We start from the raw sequence: 18,945 nt of genomic DNA on the forward strand, positions 1-18,945 counted from the left end.
CTGGGCCACCAGGGAAGTCCCTTTCCCTGTTTTCATAGTTCTTCCCTTACTACACAGTAGCTCACATTCCCAAGATTTGGGGGCTCCAAAATGACTTTTTCTGGTATATATCCTAGATTCTTTCTTGACCTTCCCATCTCCCCTCCAAGGAGACTCAGCTATATCAGGCCTCTTTTTTTTCAATAACTTTTATTAATAATATAGACTAGGATAAGTGAATGCTAATGGGATTGTCAATAATCTATAATATCTATGATTTATTGAGCATCTACCATGTGCCATATGTTCTATATATTTCCTCTAATTCTCTTAAAACCACTAACCATGAGAAAGACCTTGGGGAAACAGAGAAGGCTTTGCAAAGAATGAGCAGGAGGGACTTCCCCGGTGGTCCAGTGGTAAAGAATCCACCTTACAATGCAGGAGATGCAGCTTTGATCCCTGGTCAGGGAGCTAAGATCCCACATGCCACGGGGCAACTAAGCCCGTGCGCCACAACTACTGAGCTTGCGCATCTCAACTAGAGAGGCTGCTGTGCCGCAAACTACAGAGCCCATGCTCTCTGGAACCCACGCGCCACAACTACAAAGCTCACGTGCCCTGGAGCCTGCACACTACAACTAGAGAGAAGCCTGCACGCTACAACAAAAAGCCCACACGCTGTAGCGAAAAATCCCGCATGCCTTAACGAAGATCCCGCATGCCGCAACCAAGACCCGATGCAGCCAAAAGTAAATAAAATAAATAAATAAGTAATAAATCTTAAATAAAAAAGGAACAACCCATTAAAAAAAAAGAATGAGCAGGAGTTGGATAAGATGAGGCATGGAATGAAGGATCAGGCAAATGTTTCAGATAGAAGGAATGACATATGAAAAGACTTGGAGGCAAGAAAGGATGTGACTAATCTGAGGAACTCATGCAGTATGGCTGAAAAACATAGGAAGTGGAGAAAAGGTAGGGAAGGTAGGGGGAAGGTGGGAGATGGTGAAAGATAAAACTAGAGAGATAAAATACATTGTGAGGGACTTGGTAAATAATACTAAGGAGTTTAGACTTTTTGCTGAGGGCAATGGGATATTCTCATTGAACTTTTGGCATATTGCCTTTGTTACAGTGATGCAAATGGGTTAAAAGGGGTAAAATTGAGTTACAACTATGGAATGGAGAAAAGTGTATGTTGGTACCAAAAATTCAGTAATTATTTATTCATGCACTCCCTCAGCCATTTATGTACTCAACAAATGTAATAATTGCCTACTATGTACTAGGTTCTGTAACTAAATATTTTTTAAATAAAAAAGTTGAGTTATTATAGATTTCCTCCCATTTATTGAGCACTTATTATATGCCAGACACTGTGTTAAGTGCTTTACATAAACACTAATATTATCACTTTTTAAATTCTAAAAAATTTAAAAAATTTGTGAGCTAGTTTTTTATTGGAGTATAGTTGCTTTACAATGTTGTGTTAGTTTCTACTGTACAGCAAAGTAAATCAGCTATACGTTTACATATAACCACTTTTTTTGGATTTCCTTCCCATTTAGGTCACCGCAGAGCATCAAGTAGAGTTCCCTGTGCTATACAGTAGGTTCTTATTAATTATCTATTTTATACATAGTATCAATAATGTATATATGTCAATCCCCATCTTCCAATTCATCCCACACCCCCTTCCCCCTTGGTATCCATATGTTTGTTCTCTACATCTGTCTCTCTATTTCTGCTTTGCAAATAAGATCATCAATACCATTGTTTTAGATTCCACATACACGCATTAATATATGATCTTTGTTTTTCTTTTTTTGGCTTATTTCACTCTGTATGACACTCCCTAGGTCCATCCATGTCTCTACAAATGACCCAATTTTGTTCCTTTTTCTTGCTGAGTAATATTCCATTGTATATGTGTACCACATCTTCTTTATCCATTCCTCTGTTGATGGATATTTAGGTTGCTTCCATGTCCTGGCTATTGTAAATAGATTCCAGGATTTATAGTTTGCAGATTTTTTGATGATGGCAATAGTAAATATTTATACACCCAACATAGGAGCACCTCAATACCTAAGGCAAATGCTAACAGCCATAAAAGGGGAAATTGACAGTAACACAGTAATAGTGGGAGACTTTAACCCTCTACTTATACCAATGGATAGATCATCCAGACAGAAAATTAATAAGGAAACACAAGCCTTAAATGGCACATTAGACCAGATAGACTTAATTGATATTTATAGGACATTCCATCTGAAAGCAGCAGAATGCATTTTCTTCTCAAGTGCACGTGGAATGTTCTCCAGGATAGATCACATCTTGGGTCACAAATCAAGCCTCGGAAAATTTAAGAAAATTGAAATCGTATCAAGCATGTTTTCTGACCACAACGCTATGAGGTTAGAAATCAATCACAGGGAAAAAAACTTAAAAAACACAAACAGATGGAGGCTAAACAATATGCTACTAAATAACCAAGAGATCATTGAAGAAATCAAAGAAGAAATCAAAAAATACCTAGAAACAAAAGACAATGAAAGCACAACAACCCAAAACCTATGGGATGCAGCAAAAGTAGTTCTTAAGAAACTGATATTATCTTTAAATAGGTAAAGAAACTGAAGTAAAGAGAGCTCAAGCATGCTAAAGTCATATAACTAGTAAATGGCAGAGCCAGGATTTGCACTCAATCATTTTGACATCTCAAAATATTTGGCCATTTACTTAGATGACTATTGTTTCCCACATGTAAATTTTACTTATTATTTTTTAAATCCAAAGAAAAAACAAATACGATATTTTGAACTAATTTTGGGGAGGGTTTAATCAGCAAGATGTATGCCAATTGTCCTGGATTACCATAATGAAGTTACCTTTGCTTTATAGATGAGCAATAATTATATATATCTCTAAATGAACATTTAGGTAAAATTTGGGGCACTCAAGCCCACCAAAAATTTTCATTCCTAAGACTTACTTAGATGATGTTTAAGGGTTTTTTGTTTTGAATTTGTTTTTTATCCTTCTGTGTTTTTCTCCTTTATTAATAAATATTAATAAAGGATATATTTACAAGGGTAATTTTATTTTGAAATAGGAGAAAAGGAAATTCGTGCTGCAATAATGTCAGAGTTTCCAGAGGAAGATGTTGTGAAATTGTTTGTCTAAACACATTTTATTTGGGGTTCAGTATGAATTTTCAATAGATGGTTTTTAGATAAGGAAGCGGTAATTCAAATGTGATTATATAAACAAGAAGATCAGAGAGGAATTATCCTGAAGGGTATAAAATGAACCAAGAGCTTCTAGTCTGGGTCATTACAGCATCAGCTCCCCAATGCAAAGTAAGGTAGGTGTCTACACTGAGAAGGCATTATGAAATGAAATGTTGTTATTCTAAATTATTTTCATTTTCATCATTTTAGCATTTATTTCAAAATGGCAAATGCTGAGTGACAATTTGCTTTGATAGGCTCTAGAAATTCTAGTTATTGCTCCAAAATTGTTCAGTGATAGGTGAAGATGAATGAACTACATATGTAAGGATAAGAAAATATTCTACTGACTTCAAAGAAGAGGAAAAATTGGTCAATTTCCTAATGAAGGCTGATTGATATTCATGGCCTTCCCTTACTATTTACATTTGATTTAAATGTTTTAATCAGTTAAATAATCTGTGTATTAAATCCTGTCAATTACTAATGGTTATCTTTGATGATAATGTACTTCTGAGAAAAGTTGGGAATAAATTCAGTTTTGGGTACCTGCAGAGGTAATTTACTCTTTATTGTTTTAGTTATAGCTAACCCCCCTTGGATAGTTTCCAAAGCACACACCTGACTTATAGTACATTTTGCTCTCTAGAAAACTGTATTGCTTTAGTGAACTTCCTGGAGTTCACAGGGTGGACAATTGATTCTTTTCATAGCACAGTAAGGGATTTGGGGAGAAAAGATTGGTGAAGGCAATTAGCAGATTAGAGAGAAATGTGCTTAAGAATGAAGGTAGTGAGAACAAAAAGATGAGAGAAAAGGCTGGGTAAGGGGCAAAGGAAAGAGGATATCTTGGAATAAGTACAAATGTTGAAAGTGTAGACATAGTGGTCATGGCACTGAAAAGGGCATCTCTCATCATTTAGGGCCTAAAATCACACCTCTGTTTAGGTGCTCAATAAATCATTTATGAATGATTTTAAAAGAGGCAATTAAGTTACAGAGGATGAGAATCCAGGTGACAATAAAGGAGAAACTGTGGCAGATCATCTAGGGAGGTATTAACTAACACTGATTTATATACTCAGTATTATATAGTTACATAGTTTTCTGTAGCATTCCAAGTGCTTCACATGTATTGTTTTATACTTATTATGATTTTAGGAAAGAGTATATGGAAAAATGAAGGTACAGATTTCTTAATTTCTCAGTTACACACAATTGCAATAAAATCTGGAAGCATAATTCTAGGTCACTATCTCTTAGACCAGGGACCAGACACTAATTTATCACATAGGATCATAGTCTATTTGTGCTGAAAAGTCCTTCCTGATCATCTTGTGGTTCTAAGCCTTTTCTTTTAGAGCTGAAGAAATTGAGCCCCAGAAAGATTCTTTGGGTGAAATTTTACTATTTGCAATAAAAGAGAAAGAATAATTCTTACTTTCTTTACTAAGTTATATAGCTACTGCTGCTGCTGATTCAGCACTTTTAATTTTTCTTTTTGTTAATTTGGAGTTTTACATTTATAAGAGGAACTTCAGACAATGTAAAGTGTCCATAATGAATATGACAACAATGGGTAAAAGTTCCAAAACGGTTTTTTCTTCTACAGTTTTAAAAAGGATCAGGTGTACTTGTCTTTTTCTGTTTTGCAGATGGGGAAATTAGGCCCAGATAGATTCAATATTTTAGTTGATTTCTCATAGATCCATGGGAGATCTTGAAGTAGAATTCTGTTCCTTAACTCCAGGACCAATATTCTCACCACTAGGTCAGCACATATCTATTTTATATAGAACATAGAGCTAAAAGTTAAAATATGTGAAGTTAATTATTTCCTATGGCAAAAATTCAGTAGCTGGCTGGCTAGATGGGCAAGAACCATATGATCATGACAGGTGAATATTTTATATCATTTACTCAGTCTATTTTTTTTTGATGTGGACAATTTTTAAAGTCTTTATTGAATTTGTTACAATATTTCTTCTGTTTTATATCTTTTGGCCACAAGGCAAGTGGGATCTTAGCTCCCCGACCAGGGATCGAACCCGCACCCACTGCATTGGAAGGTGAAGTCTTAACCCCTGGACTACCAGGGAAGTCCCTCAGTCGATATTTTTAAGATCCTGCAGAGGATCCTCTAAGTCTATGGCTCTAAAATAATGGAACCAGCTCTATACCATAGAGGGAGCTCACGTTTGTGAAGCACTGAGAAAACCAGACTCCATGAGCAAGGAATTCTTATAACTTTGCTCCATGATTGAAATACCAAAAAACCTCCAAGGAATGCTTAAATATGCAAATTTTATTTGAAAGTATTCACCAGAAAACACTTCTTAATGGGTTAGTTCACTTCCTTGTCTATATAGGAAAAAAAAATCTTTGAGTATTGTGGGTGTCAGAGTCATAATTTCAAGTCATTCAGAGCACTTAAAACACTACCTACTTTTTGTTAACATTTGTTCTTATTTATCTTGAGTGACTATCTAGGAGTAGAATTGCTGGGTGATCAGTTAAGTGTATGTTTAATTTTATAAGAAACAAACTGATTTTCAAAATATTTGTATGTACCATTTTACCATCCCACCAGCAACATATGAAAGTTCTAGTTGCTCAAAATCATCACCAACACTTGGTGTTTTCAGTTAAACAATATATATTTTTATTATTAGTGTTCATAGTTAACTCCTTCACTAGACTGTCAGCCCTTGAGGTCAAAGACCATAGCTTATCCATTTTGTGTCTGTCAGTGCCTACTTTAAATGCTCAATATATGTTTGTCTAATTTATCAGCAATTCTCATTCTCCAAACAGGAGACTGGTTGGAATGGCCACTAATCTCTGGAAGTTGACATTTAAAATAAATACCTGGTAGCTTGTTGAATGTGGTTTCATTTTTTTCTTACGAGCTGATTAAAGACAAAAATTCTTGTTAACTGAGGCAGTCTATGAGATTTCAGTTAATGGAAGTTTCAGTGTATGTAGCTTAAAGATGCTCTTGGGATATAATTGATAGATTTGAGAAAAAAATTGAGAAAAATCTTGATACATTTTTCATGATTGAATAACAACATTTAATGAATTATAATTTATTTAATAGAATAGTAAAACAATTTTGTGTTCAAAGGTAATACTACTCCATTAAGATATGTATTTTCTTTTCTGACAATGATACTTGAGAAGGAAAAAAACCCAAATATGCCTAGCTAACTGTACAATCTTTGAAGTGATTAACTTACCTCCAAAAGTCTGAAACTTGATTACCCTCTCTCAGTAGCAAAACTTAAATAATTATAAGTCATAACATTATCCAACTCATTACAAAGTCCAGTTGATAGTGAACACACTCTTCATCAGACAGGCTCTATAGAGATACGTATTCTGCCTGAGGCACAGTGGATCCTCTGTTGTCATCCGTTCACCCAAAACTTATTTTACTTTCCTGGCTAACTTACAGTGGACCTGTCATCCTTGATTGTATTACTCTCATTGTGTCAATCTGTATTTTTTGCCTCCACAATCTTTTTAAGATAATTCCATACAACTTCTGTGTAAAATAATTTTATTTTTCCAACTCTAATTCTTTCAACCTTAAAGGATATCCTAAGGGTTGAGAAGAGGAGTTTTTAGATTTCTAGGTTAGCCCCTTAACACCAGTGGTAGTTTTAGCTGACCTTTAGCCTTGTCTTTCTTGACAGGCATTGGGTAGAATCATATGCAAGACTGTTTGCATTGAGCTGGTACTGAAGTCTGATTATGCACTTCCTTGATTTCTTTGCCTTTTCTTATTATGACCAGTTTGTTGGCCTTTTAAGCTATTGAATCAAAGTTTTTAGAAAAGCACATTTCTGGGAAAGCCCTTACTGAAGCCTGTTAACTCACTTCTTATAATGATAAAGGCAGGTATTTTGATTGTTTCCATTGAATGAATTATTTTGTACTTAGTTGACAAATGTGTCCCTGCCACTTTTCTGTTATAGTGTTTCAGGCTTGCCATTTCACTGCCCAGTGGAGCTAAGTGGCACCTGCAAGCAGGACTTTCACTATGTGAGCTCTGTCACTATGGGGTATGTGGATCATAGCCACATCTAAATATATAAAGAAAGGTTACTGAGAGTATTAACTATGTAAAAACACCTAATATAGGGCCTAGGACAAAGTAGGCATTCAATAAATACATATATTTATACACACACACACATACACACACATTATAGCTCTTTCTGAATGTCCCTTCTGAATGTCCTAAAGGATACATGTAATAGATTCTTTAATTTTATCTTTGATTTAGCATGACTGCTATCTTCCTGATGTCCATGCTTTTTGGCCTTGCATGTGGGCAAGCGATGGCTTTTTGTATTCCAACTGAGTATATGATGCATGTCGAAAGGAAAGAGTGTGCTTACTGCCTAACCATCAACACTACCATCTGTGCTGGATATTGTATGACACGGGTATGTAGTTCATTTCACTTCTTTTAGCTGAAAATTAGATAAACCTAGACTCAGTCCAGAGTCTCATTTCTATCCAGAGAGAAAATGAGATAAAACACAACCTCATTTCCAAAATCTAATAGTTATTGGCTCTGTAGAGGTGGAGCACACAGGTTACAGTATCTACTCAGCACAGTGGATACAGATAATTTTATAACAGTTTTACTTCCAAAATTTATTTAAAACTTATCTTGTTCTCATGATATAAGGTAAAAGGGGGTGTCACTTTTGTCTCTATGGGATTTAGTGTGGATATGTTGAGTTAGTACCGGGGAATGGTACCAAGGAATCCTCCTCCAGTCCTGTTTGTGACAAAGGAATATAAGTGAATTGATTTTTATCTATTTCCATTATCTATATATTTTCTAAAGTCCTATCACAGTATGCTCCTTTTTTAATTCTTTCCTCAGGACTTCAATGGCAAGCTGTTTCTTCCCAAATATGCTCTGTCCCAGGATGTTTGTACATATAGAGACTTCATGTACAAGACTGTAGAAATACCAGGATGCCCACGCCATGTTACTCCTTATTTCTCCTACCCTGTAGCTATAAGCTGTAAGTGTGGCAAGTGTAATACTGACTATAGTGATTGTATACATGAAGCCATCAAAACAAACTACTGTACCAAACCTCAGAAGTCCTATGTGGTGGGATTTTCTATCTAACTTCAATTGCGATGTAATTTGCAATTTGGTTAAATGTGTTTACCTGGAATAAAACTAATAAAATACCAAAATATTTCACACCACCATGTGTATATTTGAGTACTATTTCATCCATACCCATACCCATTCATGCATTAGTGAGCTTAAGGGCTTTAGAAGAAAAGGTGAGTGAAAGAGCATTTCCAGCTCATATGAAGGATGCTTTCCACATGAAAGGGCAGAGTGCAGGTAAAATGGAGAACAGGAACATGAAATACTAATGAAAGACAGCGTTAATCAGGCTCTCTTAACAGAGGGCTACGAGATTTGTCTTGACATAGAAAATGAATATGGGAAAGCTACAGAGTAATGTGATCAACGGCTGAAGGAACAAACCGTGTCAGCGTACTGGACACACCTACTTCCAAAGGCTGAAACGGGGCTGGAGTAGAGAGAGAGAGTAAGGAATATATGAAATTTGCAATATACTACTTTATCCTGTCATTCAAATACACAAGATAAAACTTTACCAAAACTCAGTAAACAGTATATTTTAATCTATTTAATTTAATTACTCTGGTGGGCCTACTGACTTATGAAAGTTATACTCCAAAAGCCTAGAAAAGAGGCCACGATCATTTTACATGTAGAAGATTAAATCCTTTGTAGTCTTTAAGGTAATTTGAGACACTTTCCAGCAACTTATGCTGTTTTGGCTTTCAATGTCATGAAAAACTAGTATGATTATGAAAGATTTTAGGAATAGTGGTAGAGTGCTAAGGGATCTAACAGAGAGGAATCATCCTAAATTCTAACCTAAACCTTCAATAGTTAAACACTGTTTTCCAGTAAATGTGCTTAGAGAGTGGTTTATTTTTCTCTTCCTTCCTTAGGTACTGTTTCATGAGAGTTTGGTTTCAATAGCTGCGTGAAGTGAGACAGACCTAGTGCCCTGCAGACTTGACCTCATAAAAGATGATTTATCCTATATTTTCCCATTTCTCTCCATCCAAATTGCTGCCATTGGGTGAAAATCATTTGTCAGCAGGGCCAGTTTTCTTTGTTATATCCTAGTCATTGGTTCATCTGGGCATGTTGTAAATGCCTGCAGGCTGACAGTGTCCAAGGGGGGATGCTAAAGGTGGTGTAGATGGATTAGTACCAAACCCATGCTCTGCCAATGGGGACAGAATAGTTGTACATTTATATGCAAAGTCATGAATCCACATTATTCTTACCTTAACATGTGAAGTCAGTGTTATCATGATCTCCAAATATTAATCTGGGGTTTTGGGTTCTCATATCACTTGACAATATGGACACTTAAAGCTGTAGAATTAAAACATTCCCTCTGAAAACTGTATATCAAATATAGATTTTTGATTAATCAAACCTAACTGGCACTAATCACACATGACTTGCACAGAATCTGAAAAATGTTTTCCAAGGACTTGAGCTGTGGAAAGCCTATGGGGTTCAGTGAGGCCCCTTATAAACAGTCCAGCTCAGAAGACATTCATTAAATGGGCTTCCTCAACATTCAGGGAGGAGGCTAGGCCTGGACATGGGTGTGGTGGCCTTGTATCAGCATGGAGCCCTAGAGTGGGTGCATTAGAGACAACTTGTTTCTTTCCACTGAAGGCAGTCCATTTGGATTAGATGCATATATAAATTATCTTAAACTACTTTTGAAAATGGAGTTGTCCAAGGCAAAGAATCCTTAGAAAAGAGCTTAGGAATTGGCATGACCAAAAATTTACCTCAGCTAGATCCAGAAACTTGGGTATATGGAAATGCTATTTTGGAATGTATTAGTATTCTTTGGGTTTAGAAGTGGGAGAATGAATAGAGAACTTAGAGATGGAGGCGTGAAGAATTATTGCTTGTGTGAGAAGAGAAAGATGGAAATTTTGGAACATCTTCTGAACTGGTCTTTAATTCAACCTGAAGTTTAATAAGTCAGTTTTTGGCAGAGGAAGTTTGAGATTCAGTTCTTTAAAAAGAGTCCCTCTTGTTTCTCATTTGACTTTGAAATATAAAGAGTTCTTTCATAACTAAATGGATGCTGCTAGTAATAGAAGTTCTCTTTTAGAGGGAATGTACCTCAAAATAATAAAGGCCATATATGCAAGCCCACAGCTAACATCATACTGATGAAAACGTTTTCTCTAAGAAGAGGAACAAGACAAGAATATCCACTCTTACCAATATATTGGAAGTCTTAGCCAGAGCAAGTAGACAAGAAAAAGATAAAAGACATCCAAATTGGAAATGAAAATGTAAAATGGTCACTACTGCATGATACTATATATAGAAAACCCTAAAGACTCCATCAAAAAACTGTGAGAACTAATTGCAGGATACAAAATCATGTACAGAAATCAGTTGCATTTATATATACTAGTAAAAAACTAACAGAGACATTAACAAAACTATCCTATTTACAATTACATCAAAAAAAGATAGGAGGGCTTCCCTGGTGGCGCAGTGGTTGAGAGTCCGCCTGCCGATAAGACCTGTACACTGAAAACTATAAGACACTAATGAAAGAACATGAAGAAGACACAAATAAGTGGGAAGATAGTCTGTGCTCATGGCTTGGAAGAATTAATATTGTTAAAATAAATATCCATACTACCCAAAGTGATCTACAGATTCAATGCAATCTTTATCAAAATTCCAATGCCATTTTTTACAGAACTAGAACAAACAATTCTAAAATTTGTACAGAACCACAAAAGACCTCAAATAGCCAAAGCAATCCTGAGAAAGAAGAACAAATCTGGAGCATCATCCGTCCTGATTTCAAACTATATTACAAAGCTATAGTAATCAAAATAGTATGGTATTGGCATTAAAAAAAAGGCACTAAATCAATTGAACAGGATAGAGAGCTCAGAATAAAACCATGCATATATGGTCAATTACTATAAAACAAAAGAGCCAAGACTATACAATGGAGAAAGGACAGTCTCTTCAATAAATGGTGTTGAGAAAACTGGACGTCTACATGCAAAAGAATGAAACTGGACTGCTTTCTCACACCATATACAAAAATCACCTCAAAATGGATTAAAGACTTAAACGTAAGACCTGAAACCATAAGTCTCCTAGAAGAAAATGTAGGCAGTATGCTCTTTGACACTGGTATTAGCAATATTTTTTTTCAATCTGTTTCCTCAGACAATGGAAACAAAAACAAAAATAAATAAATGTCAAACTAAAAAGCTGCTGCACAGCAAAGTAAACTATCAACAAAATAAAAAAGCAACCTACTAAATGGGAGAAGGTATTTGAAAACAATATATCCCATAAGGGGTTAATATCCCAAATATACAAAGACTCATGTAAATTGACATCGAAAAAAAAAAAAAAAAGAAACAGCCTGATTTAAAAAATGGGCAGAGGACCTGAATAGACATTTTTTCTAAAGAATACATGCAGACAGCCAACAGGTACACAAAAAGATGTACAATATCACTAATCATCAGGGAAATGTAAATAAAAACCACAATGAGATATCATCTCACACCTGTTAGAATAGCTATTATCAAAAAGACAACAAATAACAAGAAGAAAAAGGAACCTTGTACACTGTTGGTGGGGTTATAAATTGGTGGAGCCATTATGGAAAACTGTATGGAGTTTCCTTAAAAAAAATGGAAAATAGAGCTATCATATGATCCAGCAATTCCACATCTGGATATTTATCTGAAGAAAATGAAAATATTAACTGGAAAAGATATATGCACCCCTACGTTCATTGCAGCACTATTTACAATAGCCAAGATTTGGAAACAACCTAGGTGTCCATTGATGGATGAATGGTTAATGATGTGGTAAATATATATAATGGACTACTGCTCAGCAGACAAAAAGGAAATCTTGCCATTTTCGGCAACATGGATGGACGCCGAGTGTATTATAAGTGAAAAAGTCAGATGGAGAAAGACTGCCAATCATTGCCGTTTGATTTCACTTGTATGTGGAAAGAAAACCCCCAAAAAGCCAATAGAAAAAGGTAACAGGTAGGTGCTTGCCAGAGGTGAAGGGTGGGGAGGTAGGTGAAATGGATGAAGGGAGTCAAAAGGAAAAAACTTCCAGATATAAAATAAATAAGTCATGGCGAGGTACAGCATGGTGACTGTAGTTAGTAATACCGTGTTGCATAGTTGAAAGTTGCTAAGAGAGTAAATCTTAAAAGTTCTCATCAGAAGAAAAAAATTCTGTAACTATGTGTGATGACAGATGTTACCTGGACTTATTGTGGTGATTATTTTGAAATATTTACAAGTATTGAATCATTATTTTGTACACCTGAAAGTAATATAATGTATGTCAATTATACCTCAATTTTTAAAAAGTTGTTTTTTATATAAGAAATTACCTCTCCCCCCTTTATTGAGCAGCAAGTCTGAGTTTAAGTGCCATAAAAATTCTTATATCATGGTATCTTCCACTCTAGTTCTAATGTTCAGTGTTGGGTTCTTCCTTACCCTCTCATTTCTTTTGACCAATTCTTACTTATCTTTTAACACAACTCTGTCTCACTTTCTCTACTTCTATTACCCTCCTTTCACCTACCATTTTTGCCTGGCTAACATCCATGTCCCTTCTTTTGGTAGCTGCACCTTGATTTTCCTTTGGGGGCTCTCCCCCCATCCTTTTCCAAGTCAAATGGTTTGAGTGGAGCTGATGGAGGTAGGCAGGCTACTTAAGCTCAACCAAGCCTGACGGATTAAGGGGTGGACATATGACCTAATCTCTTCCAGTAGGAGTCAGTCTCAGGGCTTTTACTGTAACTGTTGGACAAAGAGGAGTGCTTGGCCTGTTGGGGTTTCTAAGCTGCTAGAATGTGAACCTAGAGCCACTGCTAGCCATCCTTGGCATCTCCTAGAAACAGCCAGCCTGAGAATAAAGCCAACCCAGAGAAGAACAAGAGAGTGAGGAAAGGGAGACCTTCTGATATCAGTAGGTCTAATCTGAAGCCAGCTTCAACCCTTAAATAAGTCATAACTTTCCTGTTCTGCTTAAGCTAGAGTTGGGTTTCTGATACTGTTTCAACTGAAAATTACTGATTGATTCAGCATCTTTTCCACTAGTTTCAAAAGATGCTCCTCATCCCATCCTCCATTTCCTCCAGGACCTTGCTGTTTCCTCTTCTATCTTCTCTTACTTCTGCTTTATGGACTCCTTCGCTTCAGTATAAAGCATCCTTGAATGGTTTCTCATCCAAAAAAAAAAGCAAACAGCTCTCTCTCGACCCTGTGCAACCTTAGATTTATTTACCCCTCTCCTTGAATTCTTATTCCAGGTTCTTTGTGAAATAGCCCTGTCTTAGTCTGTTTGGGCTGCTATAGCAAAATACCACAGATTGGGTAGCTTATAAATGACAAAAATCTATTTCTCACAGCTCTTCCGGCTGGGAAGTTCAAGGTCATGGTGCCTGCATGGTCATGTTCTGGTGAGAGCTCTTCCTGCTTCAGAGCTGGCTCCTTCTTACTGTGTCCTCACTTGGTGGAAGGGGCAAGGGATCTCTGTAGGGTTTCTTTTTATAAGAACACTAATCCCATTCATGAGGGCTCCACCCTCATGACCTAGGCACTTCCCAAAGGCCCCACCTCCTAATACTATCACAATGGGCATTAGGATTTCAACATATGAATTTTAGGGAAAAACAATCAGACCAGAGCAAGACCCTTACACTAAATATTTACTTCCTCACTTCTCATTCTCTTCCTAACCCATTACAATTTGACTTCCACTCCTATCTTCCCTTGAAACTGTTTTCAATAAGGTCAACAAAGACTTGCTAATAGTCCAATATTCAGGACAATTTTTAGTCCTGATCTTCCCTGACCTTTCTGCTTCCCTAGAGGGCCCAGTGGAGGTCACATATCTGGAGTCTCAATGTAATACATTCATGTCATTTATAACCAGTCCTAATGAGGCTGAAGTCAATATTTTCTCCTGTCATGCCTTTATACCCTTTTTCTCTAAGATGACTCAAAATCTATGCTATGGTGTTTAGCAAGCAACAGTAATATAGTTCTGGACTATACTTCCTTCTGGGAATGTAATTTTGCTTGGTGCTGTAGGGGTGAAGGTTATAAACTTTGTGAAGGAAGGGCTAGTGTTGTGATAATCTTATGTGTCCTGTTGACCTTGTGGACACTGTTAAATGTAGAGCATATGAGAAACTTCAATTTGTGTTCATTCAGCCTTGATTGTCCTAAGGAATTACACTCATTGCATTAAAAGACAGTTTAGATGGCAACTGTTGAAGGAATGCAGGTAGCTAAGAGACACTCCAGTCTGAGATTAAGAAATGCATGGGGAGTAAAGAATTGTTTGGGGCTCTTATCTTACTAGAGTAGGAGATTATAATTTTTTAAACTTTATCACTGAGCTCTTAAATATGAGAGGTGGCTCCTATTGTTCAAATCTGGGCATTACTACCTTTATGTTGCAGACTCCTCCACTACAGTTCTAGTCTAGACTTCTTTCTTGAGCTTCAGAGTCATGTATCCAGTGCCTGTTTATATACCCTCTTGGATGTCCTGTAGTCATCTCCAACTTGCATCATCAGTACAATCTGCTTTTCCTCCTGTCCACCACTATCTTCCAGCTGCCAAGAAACCTAGGCATGGCTCTAGGTTCCTCTTTCCCTCAATTTCTCTTGCATCTGTCTACTACTTCTTGGTAGAATTTGCATTTCATTAGTTAGAAATCCTCCTGACTCTGGCCTTTGCCCTCCAATCACTGTTTAGACTAAAGCTAAGTAATCTTTGAAAGGCTGAAATTTGATTTTGTAAAGATTAATTTGATTAAAATAAATTAATCAAATTAATTTGATTTTGTTTAAAAATTTCCCAAGGACCTCTGTACAAACCTAAGACTTCTTAGCACAGTTTAACAGGGCCCTTTATCAACTCAGTTCTTGACCTTCCCTCTTTGAATGTTTCCATGCTTTCTCTGTTTCAGGGCCATCTTCATACTGTTCCTCAGTAATCCCCCTTTTTTTTCTACCTCTATTTCTTTTTACTTGACTTATTTGTATGGGTTCTTCAGGACTCAGTTTGGTGACCTCAAAATTCAGGAAACCTCTTTCCTCTGACCATCCTTCCCAAGGCTGAGTGGATCCACTCCAGGTTAATGATTATCATAGCACTTACCTCATGGTAATTATACTTGCCTTTTTTCCACTCTAACCTCCTTGGGGACAGAGACTTGTCTTGTTCATCTTAGCATATCAGCATTCTTATAAAGAGTTTTTTCAAGTGTACAAAATAGTAGTTCCAAAACAAAGTAAGAAAACAATTCTAATATTAGAATGGGTTGCATCTTACAGGGCAGAGCAGGCCCAGGGAAAAATATAGGAACTGTAGCTATGGCTCTTGATATGTAATCTTTAAATTAAAATAGAATTGGGAAATATATAAAAAACTATTCATTAATTCAGCAAATGAATGTGTTCAAATAGGTATTTGGTATCATGCAGAAGTATCTTTAGTTATACACAATTACATGTTTGACTTATAATTAACAAAAACTCATAAACATAATAATTGTAACAATAGGTAATAATATTCATCAGTGCCAGGCATGCTAGGCACTTTGTTGGTTATTTCTTTTAATTTAATTTAAATTTCTTCTATTTAATATAAGTAAAACCATCATAAATTATACAGGACAAAAACAAAAACAACACCCAAATTTTGGAGTGTTTCTGGTATATTAGCTAAAAACTTTGTGAAATCAGCATAGATTTTGCTTTGCAACATTCAGGACATATTACTTCTATTCTTCATGTATTCCATGTCCCCAGGAGATAGCCATCTGAATAGTGGATTCCTGAAATGTATTTAGTGGTTGTTTTTAAAATGAGAAAACCAACAAAATGATTAATAACAACATTTTGCATTGTAGTCTTTTTACCTTTCAAAAGACACCTACATACAGTACCTTACATTTTATAGAAAAAAAAAAAGTCATGTTGAAAGAAAATAGAAACCGTTTGTCTGTCTTAAAGTATACCTTAACACAAATTTGATTTTGATGAGGCCAAACTAAGATGATGTAGTTAAGTGACTAGCTTCAAGCGTTCATTAGTGCTCCCTCCTAGGGGTGGTGAAAATGGGGCTGCTGAAATCAAGGGGCTGGTAGTTACATGGGAGCGGTGAACCAGGAAAGCTGGGGTGCACCTCCTAAATACTCAAGGGCTGCCCTTGGGGCCATGGAAACCACATTTTACCCATGACACAGAGGGGGTCTCTTCTTTTTAATCTCTGATAAACTTACTTCAGAAGGGAAAATATGCTATCTCCTTCACTGCCATCTTTCCAGGAGCCTCATTCTCACCACGCCAAACCTACTGGCACTGCTCACAGGGGAAAGGAGAGCACCTGTCATTGGTGACTGCACGGGCGGTTACACTGGCCTCTGTATCAGTGTGTAATTTTACAGGTTGTACTATGGATGACAAAGGAGCTACTCTGGGGAAAAGAGGTGTAATTCGGGTGAAACAATATTAATTGAAATATAACTATATGCAATAACTTTGTTAGCGTGTTGTTTTCAAGCCCAGCTCCTATTAGTAACACTATAGAAAGGTTACTACTCTTTCCTTTTTCACCATATTATTTGGGTTGATTGATAGGCATTTAGATAAGTTGAATGAGTGTGTATAAAGATATAACAGGATTTTAAGATAAATCAAACAAGAAATTCTGGTACATAGAAAATTTAATTTGAAATAACTTAAAATATTTCATCAAGAAGTTTTAATTCTGTGCCTTGGCACCATACATTTAAGAAAATCTTTGGGCCTGATCTCAAATTAGTTCAGGTAAACAGATATAATCAAAACTTTATACGTGTGTGTATATATTTGTACACATATATGTATACATGTATGTGTGCATATATACATATATACACACACGTATACATATGTTCAAGTTATACATGTATATATATTCAAGAGATATATATTCAAGATGCATATGTAGATTCAAGATATATATGTATATAATTCTTCCCTCACTCAGAGATGAAATTCTCTAATTTTACTCATGGCACATATTTTAGAAAAATTACTCCCAAAGTCACACTTTAATCACATATGGAACAAATCTCTACTCTTCCACTTTTAGCTAGACTTCTTTAAGGTTAATTCAGATATAGAATGAAACTCACTTTTGTTGAATCCCAGAAGATTCTGAGCTGGAAGAAACCTAAGTATGCCCTTAAGCCTGTTTCCTGTCTTCAGGCAGACAGGTGAAATAAGCCACCAAGAGAGATGGTGGCTTTTTGTTCTTTACTTAAAAAGCTCTACTTCTCAACTACCAGGGTAGAAACATCTATTGAGTTTCTTAAAATAATCTTTCTGTTAGCTACAGACACAGAAATGTAGCCATGCACAATTAAATTTTTGGCTTGCTTCCAGTCTGACTTTTTTTCTAGAAATCTTCCTCCACAGTTAGTAGCAATAGCAAGTATGGCAGGAGAAATGTGGTTCCCAATGGGAGTGAGATTATTTCAAATGGTTACGTGTTCTCAGCAAAATGTTTTGTAGAACTTTCTCGGAGTGCACACTCTCCTTTAGTGTAGACCCAAAGACTTGTGTTCTCACATGAGTACAAACTTACTTGGGGGTTTCCAAAAGTCCCCCATACTTTCATTTTTGTGTGGCCTTTTAAAATGTAATTTAAAAAAATCCATGATTTACTAAATGTACCAAGTTGCTATTTAAAAATGGACGTATATGTCAATTTAGATTGTAAATTTGGGATTACAATGAAGCGTCAAGACCATAAAGAACGCAAACATTTTATTTTTATAGGAGACCTGCACAGAAGGAAATATTTCTGTTGTGTGTGTATTTTTGTTTCCTTAGCTTGTCTCTCTTGTGTGCACAAAACTAGGAGAGGATGTTTCTCTTTATTTTGGTTTGGCTAAGGATGCTCATGATATAGTATATTTTAAGTGGCAAAAACTGTAGTTCTTAATCTATAAAGAAGAATTCTCTAGGTGAATAAATAAGAAAAATACCAAAAAATTAGGAAAATATGTAAACTCAAGTTATGAGGTATTTCAAAGATACAGTGCCAGTAAAAATTCTCTTTCCCACAATTTGCAACTGCCAGATCTCTTGCTTTAGTCTTTCTATGCTTACATCTGAAGAAATACAGAAAAGTTGGAGATAAAAGCCCTTTTGTGTTTGTGGGGGTTACAGTAGTTCAGGGAAGAGTCAGAAAAGGAAAGTCATAAAGCAATATTTAAATGTCTTTATATAAGAACAAAAATATTTCCTTAAAAAGTTGTTAAAAGATTTTCTTTCTAGTCCTAAAATCACTCAGTTTTATAGGGCATGTGATTGTCTGTGTGACACCTCTTTCCAGAGCAAGGTTTTCTTTGTTTTTTAAATACTAGGAAAGTATGACTTAGTCAAATTAGATTTTCCAAGCTATATTTAGTTTTACAGATGTGTTTAGTCCTGAATTCTGGGGAGAGTATGTATATAAGAAAAATCCCAGGAAACCCTTACACCTAACCCAAACACAGTTACTTTTTTTTTTTTTTTTTTTTCGG

At 36.0% G+C, this 18,945-nt stretch overlaps 1 protein-coding gene across 1 annotated transcript; it reads left to right on the forward strand.

Moving 5' to 3' along the window:
* The first annotated feature begins 3,290 nt into the window (after nt 1-3,290).
* TSHB (thyroid stimulating hormone subunit beta) lies at nt 3,291-8,452 on the forward strand. Its single transcript, XM_024764909.1, has 3 exons — nt 3,291-3,349; nt 7,507-7,669; nt 8,119-8,452. The coding sequence occupies exons 1-3, from the start codon at nt 3,291-3,293 to the stop codon at nt 8,371-8,373; spliced, it is 477 nt and encodes a 158-aa protein (XP_024620677.1). The 3' UTR covers nt 8,374-8,452.
* Nucleotides 8,453-18,945: the final 10,493 nt, after the last annotated feature.

Source organism: Neophocaena asiaeorientalis, unplaced genomic scaffold, assembly GCF_003031525.2.
Source record: "Neophocaena asiaeorientalis asiaeorientalis breed wild unplaced genomic scaffold, Neophocaena_asiaeorientalis_V1.1 scaffold62, whole genome shotgun sequence".
Lineage (NCBI taxonomy): Eukaryota > Metazoa > Chordata > Mammalia > Artiodactyla > Phocoenidae > Neophocaena > Neophocaena asiaeorientalis.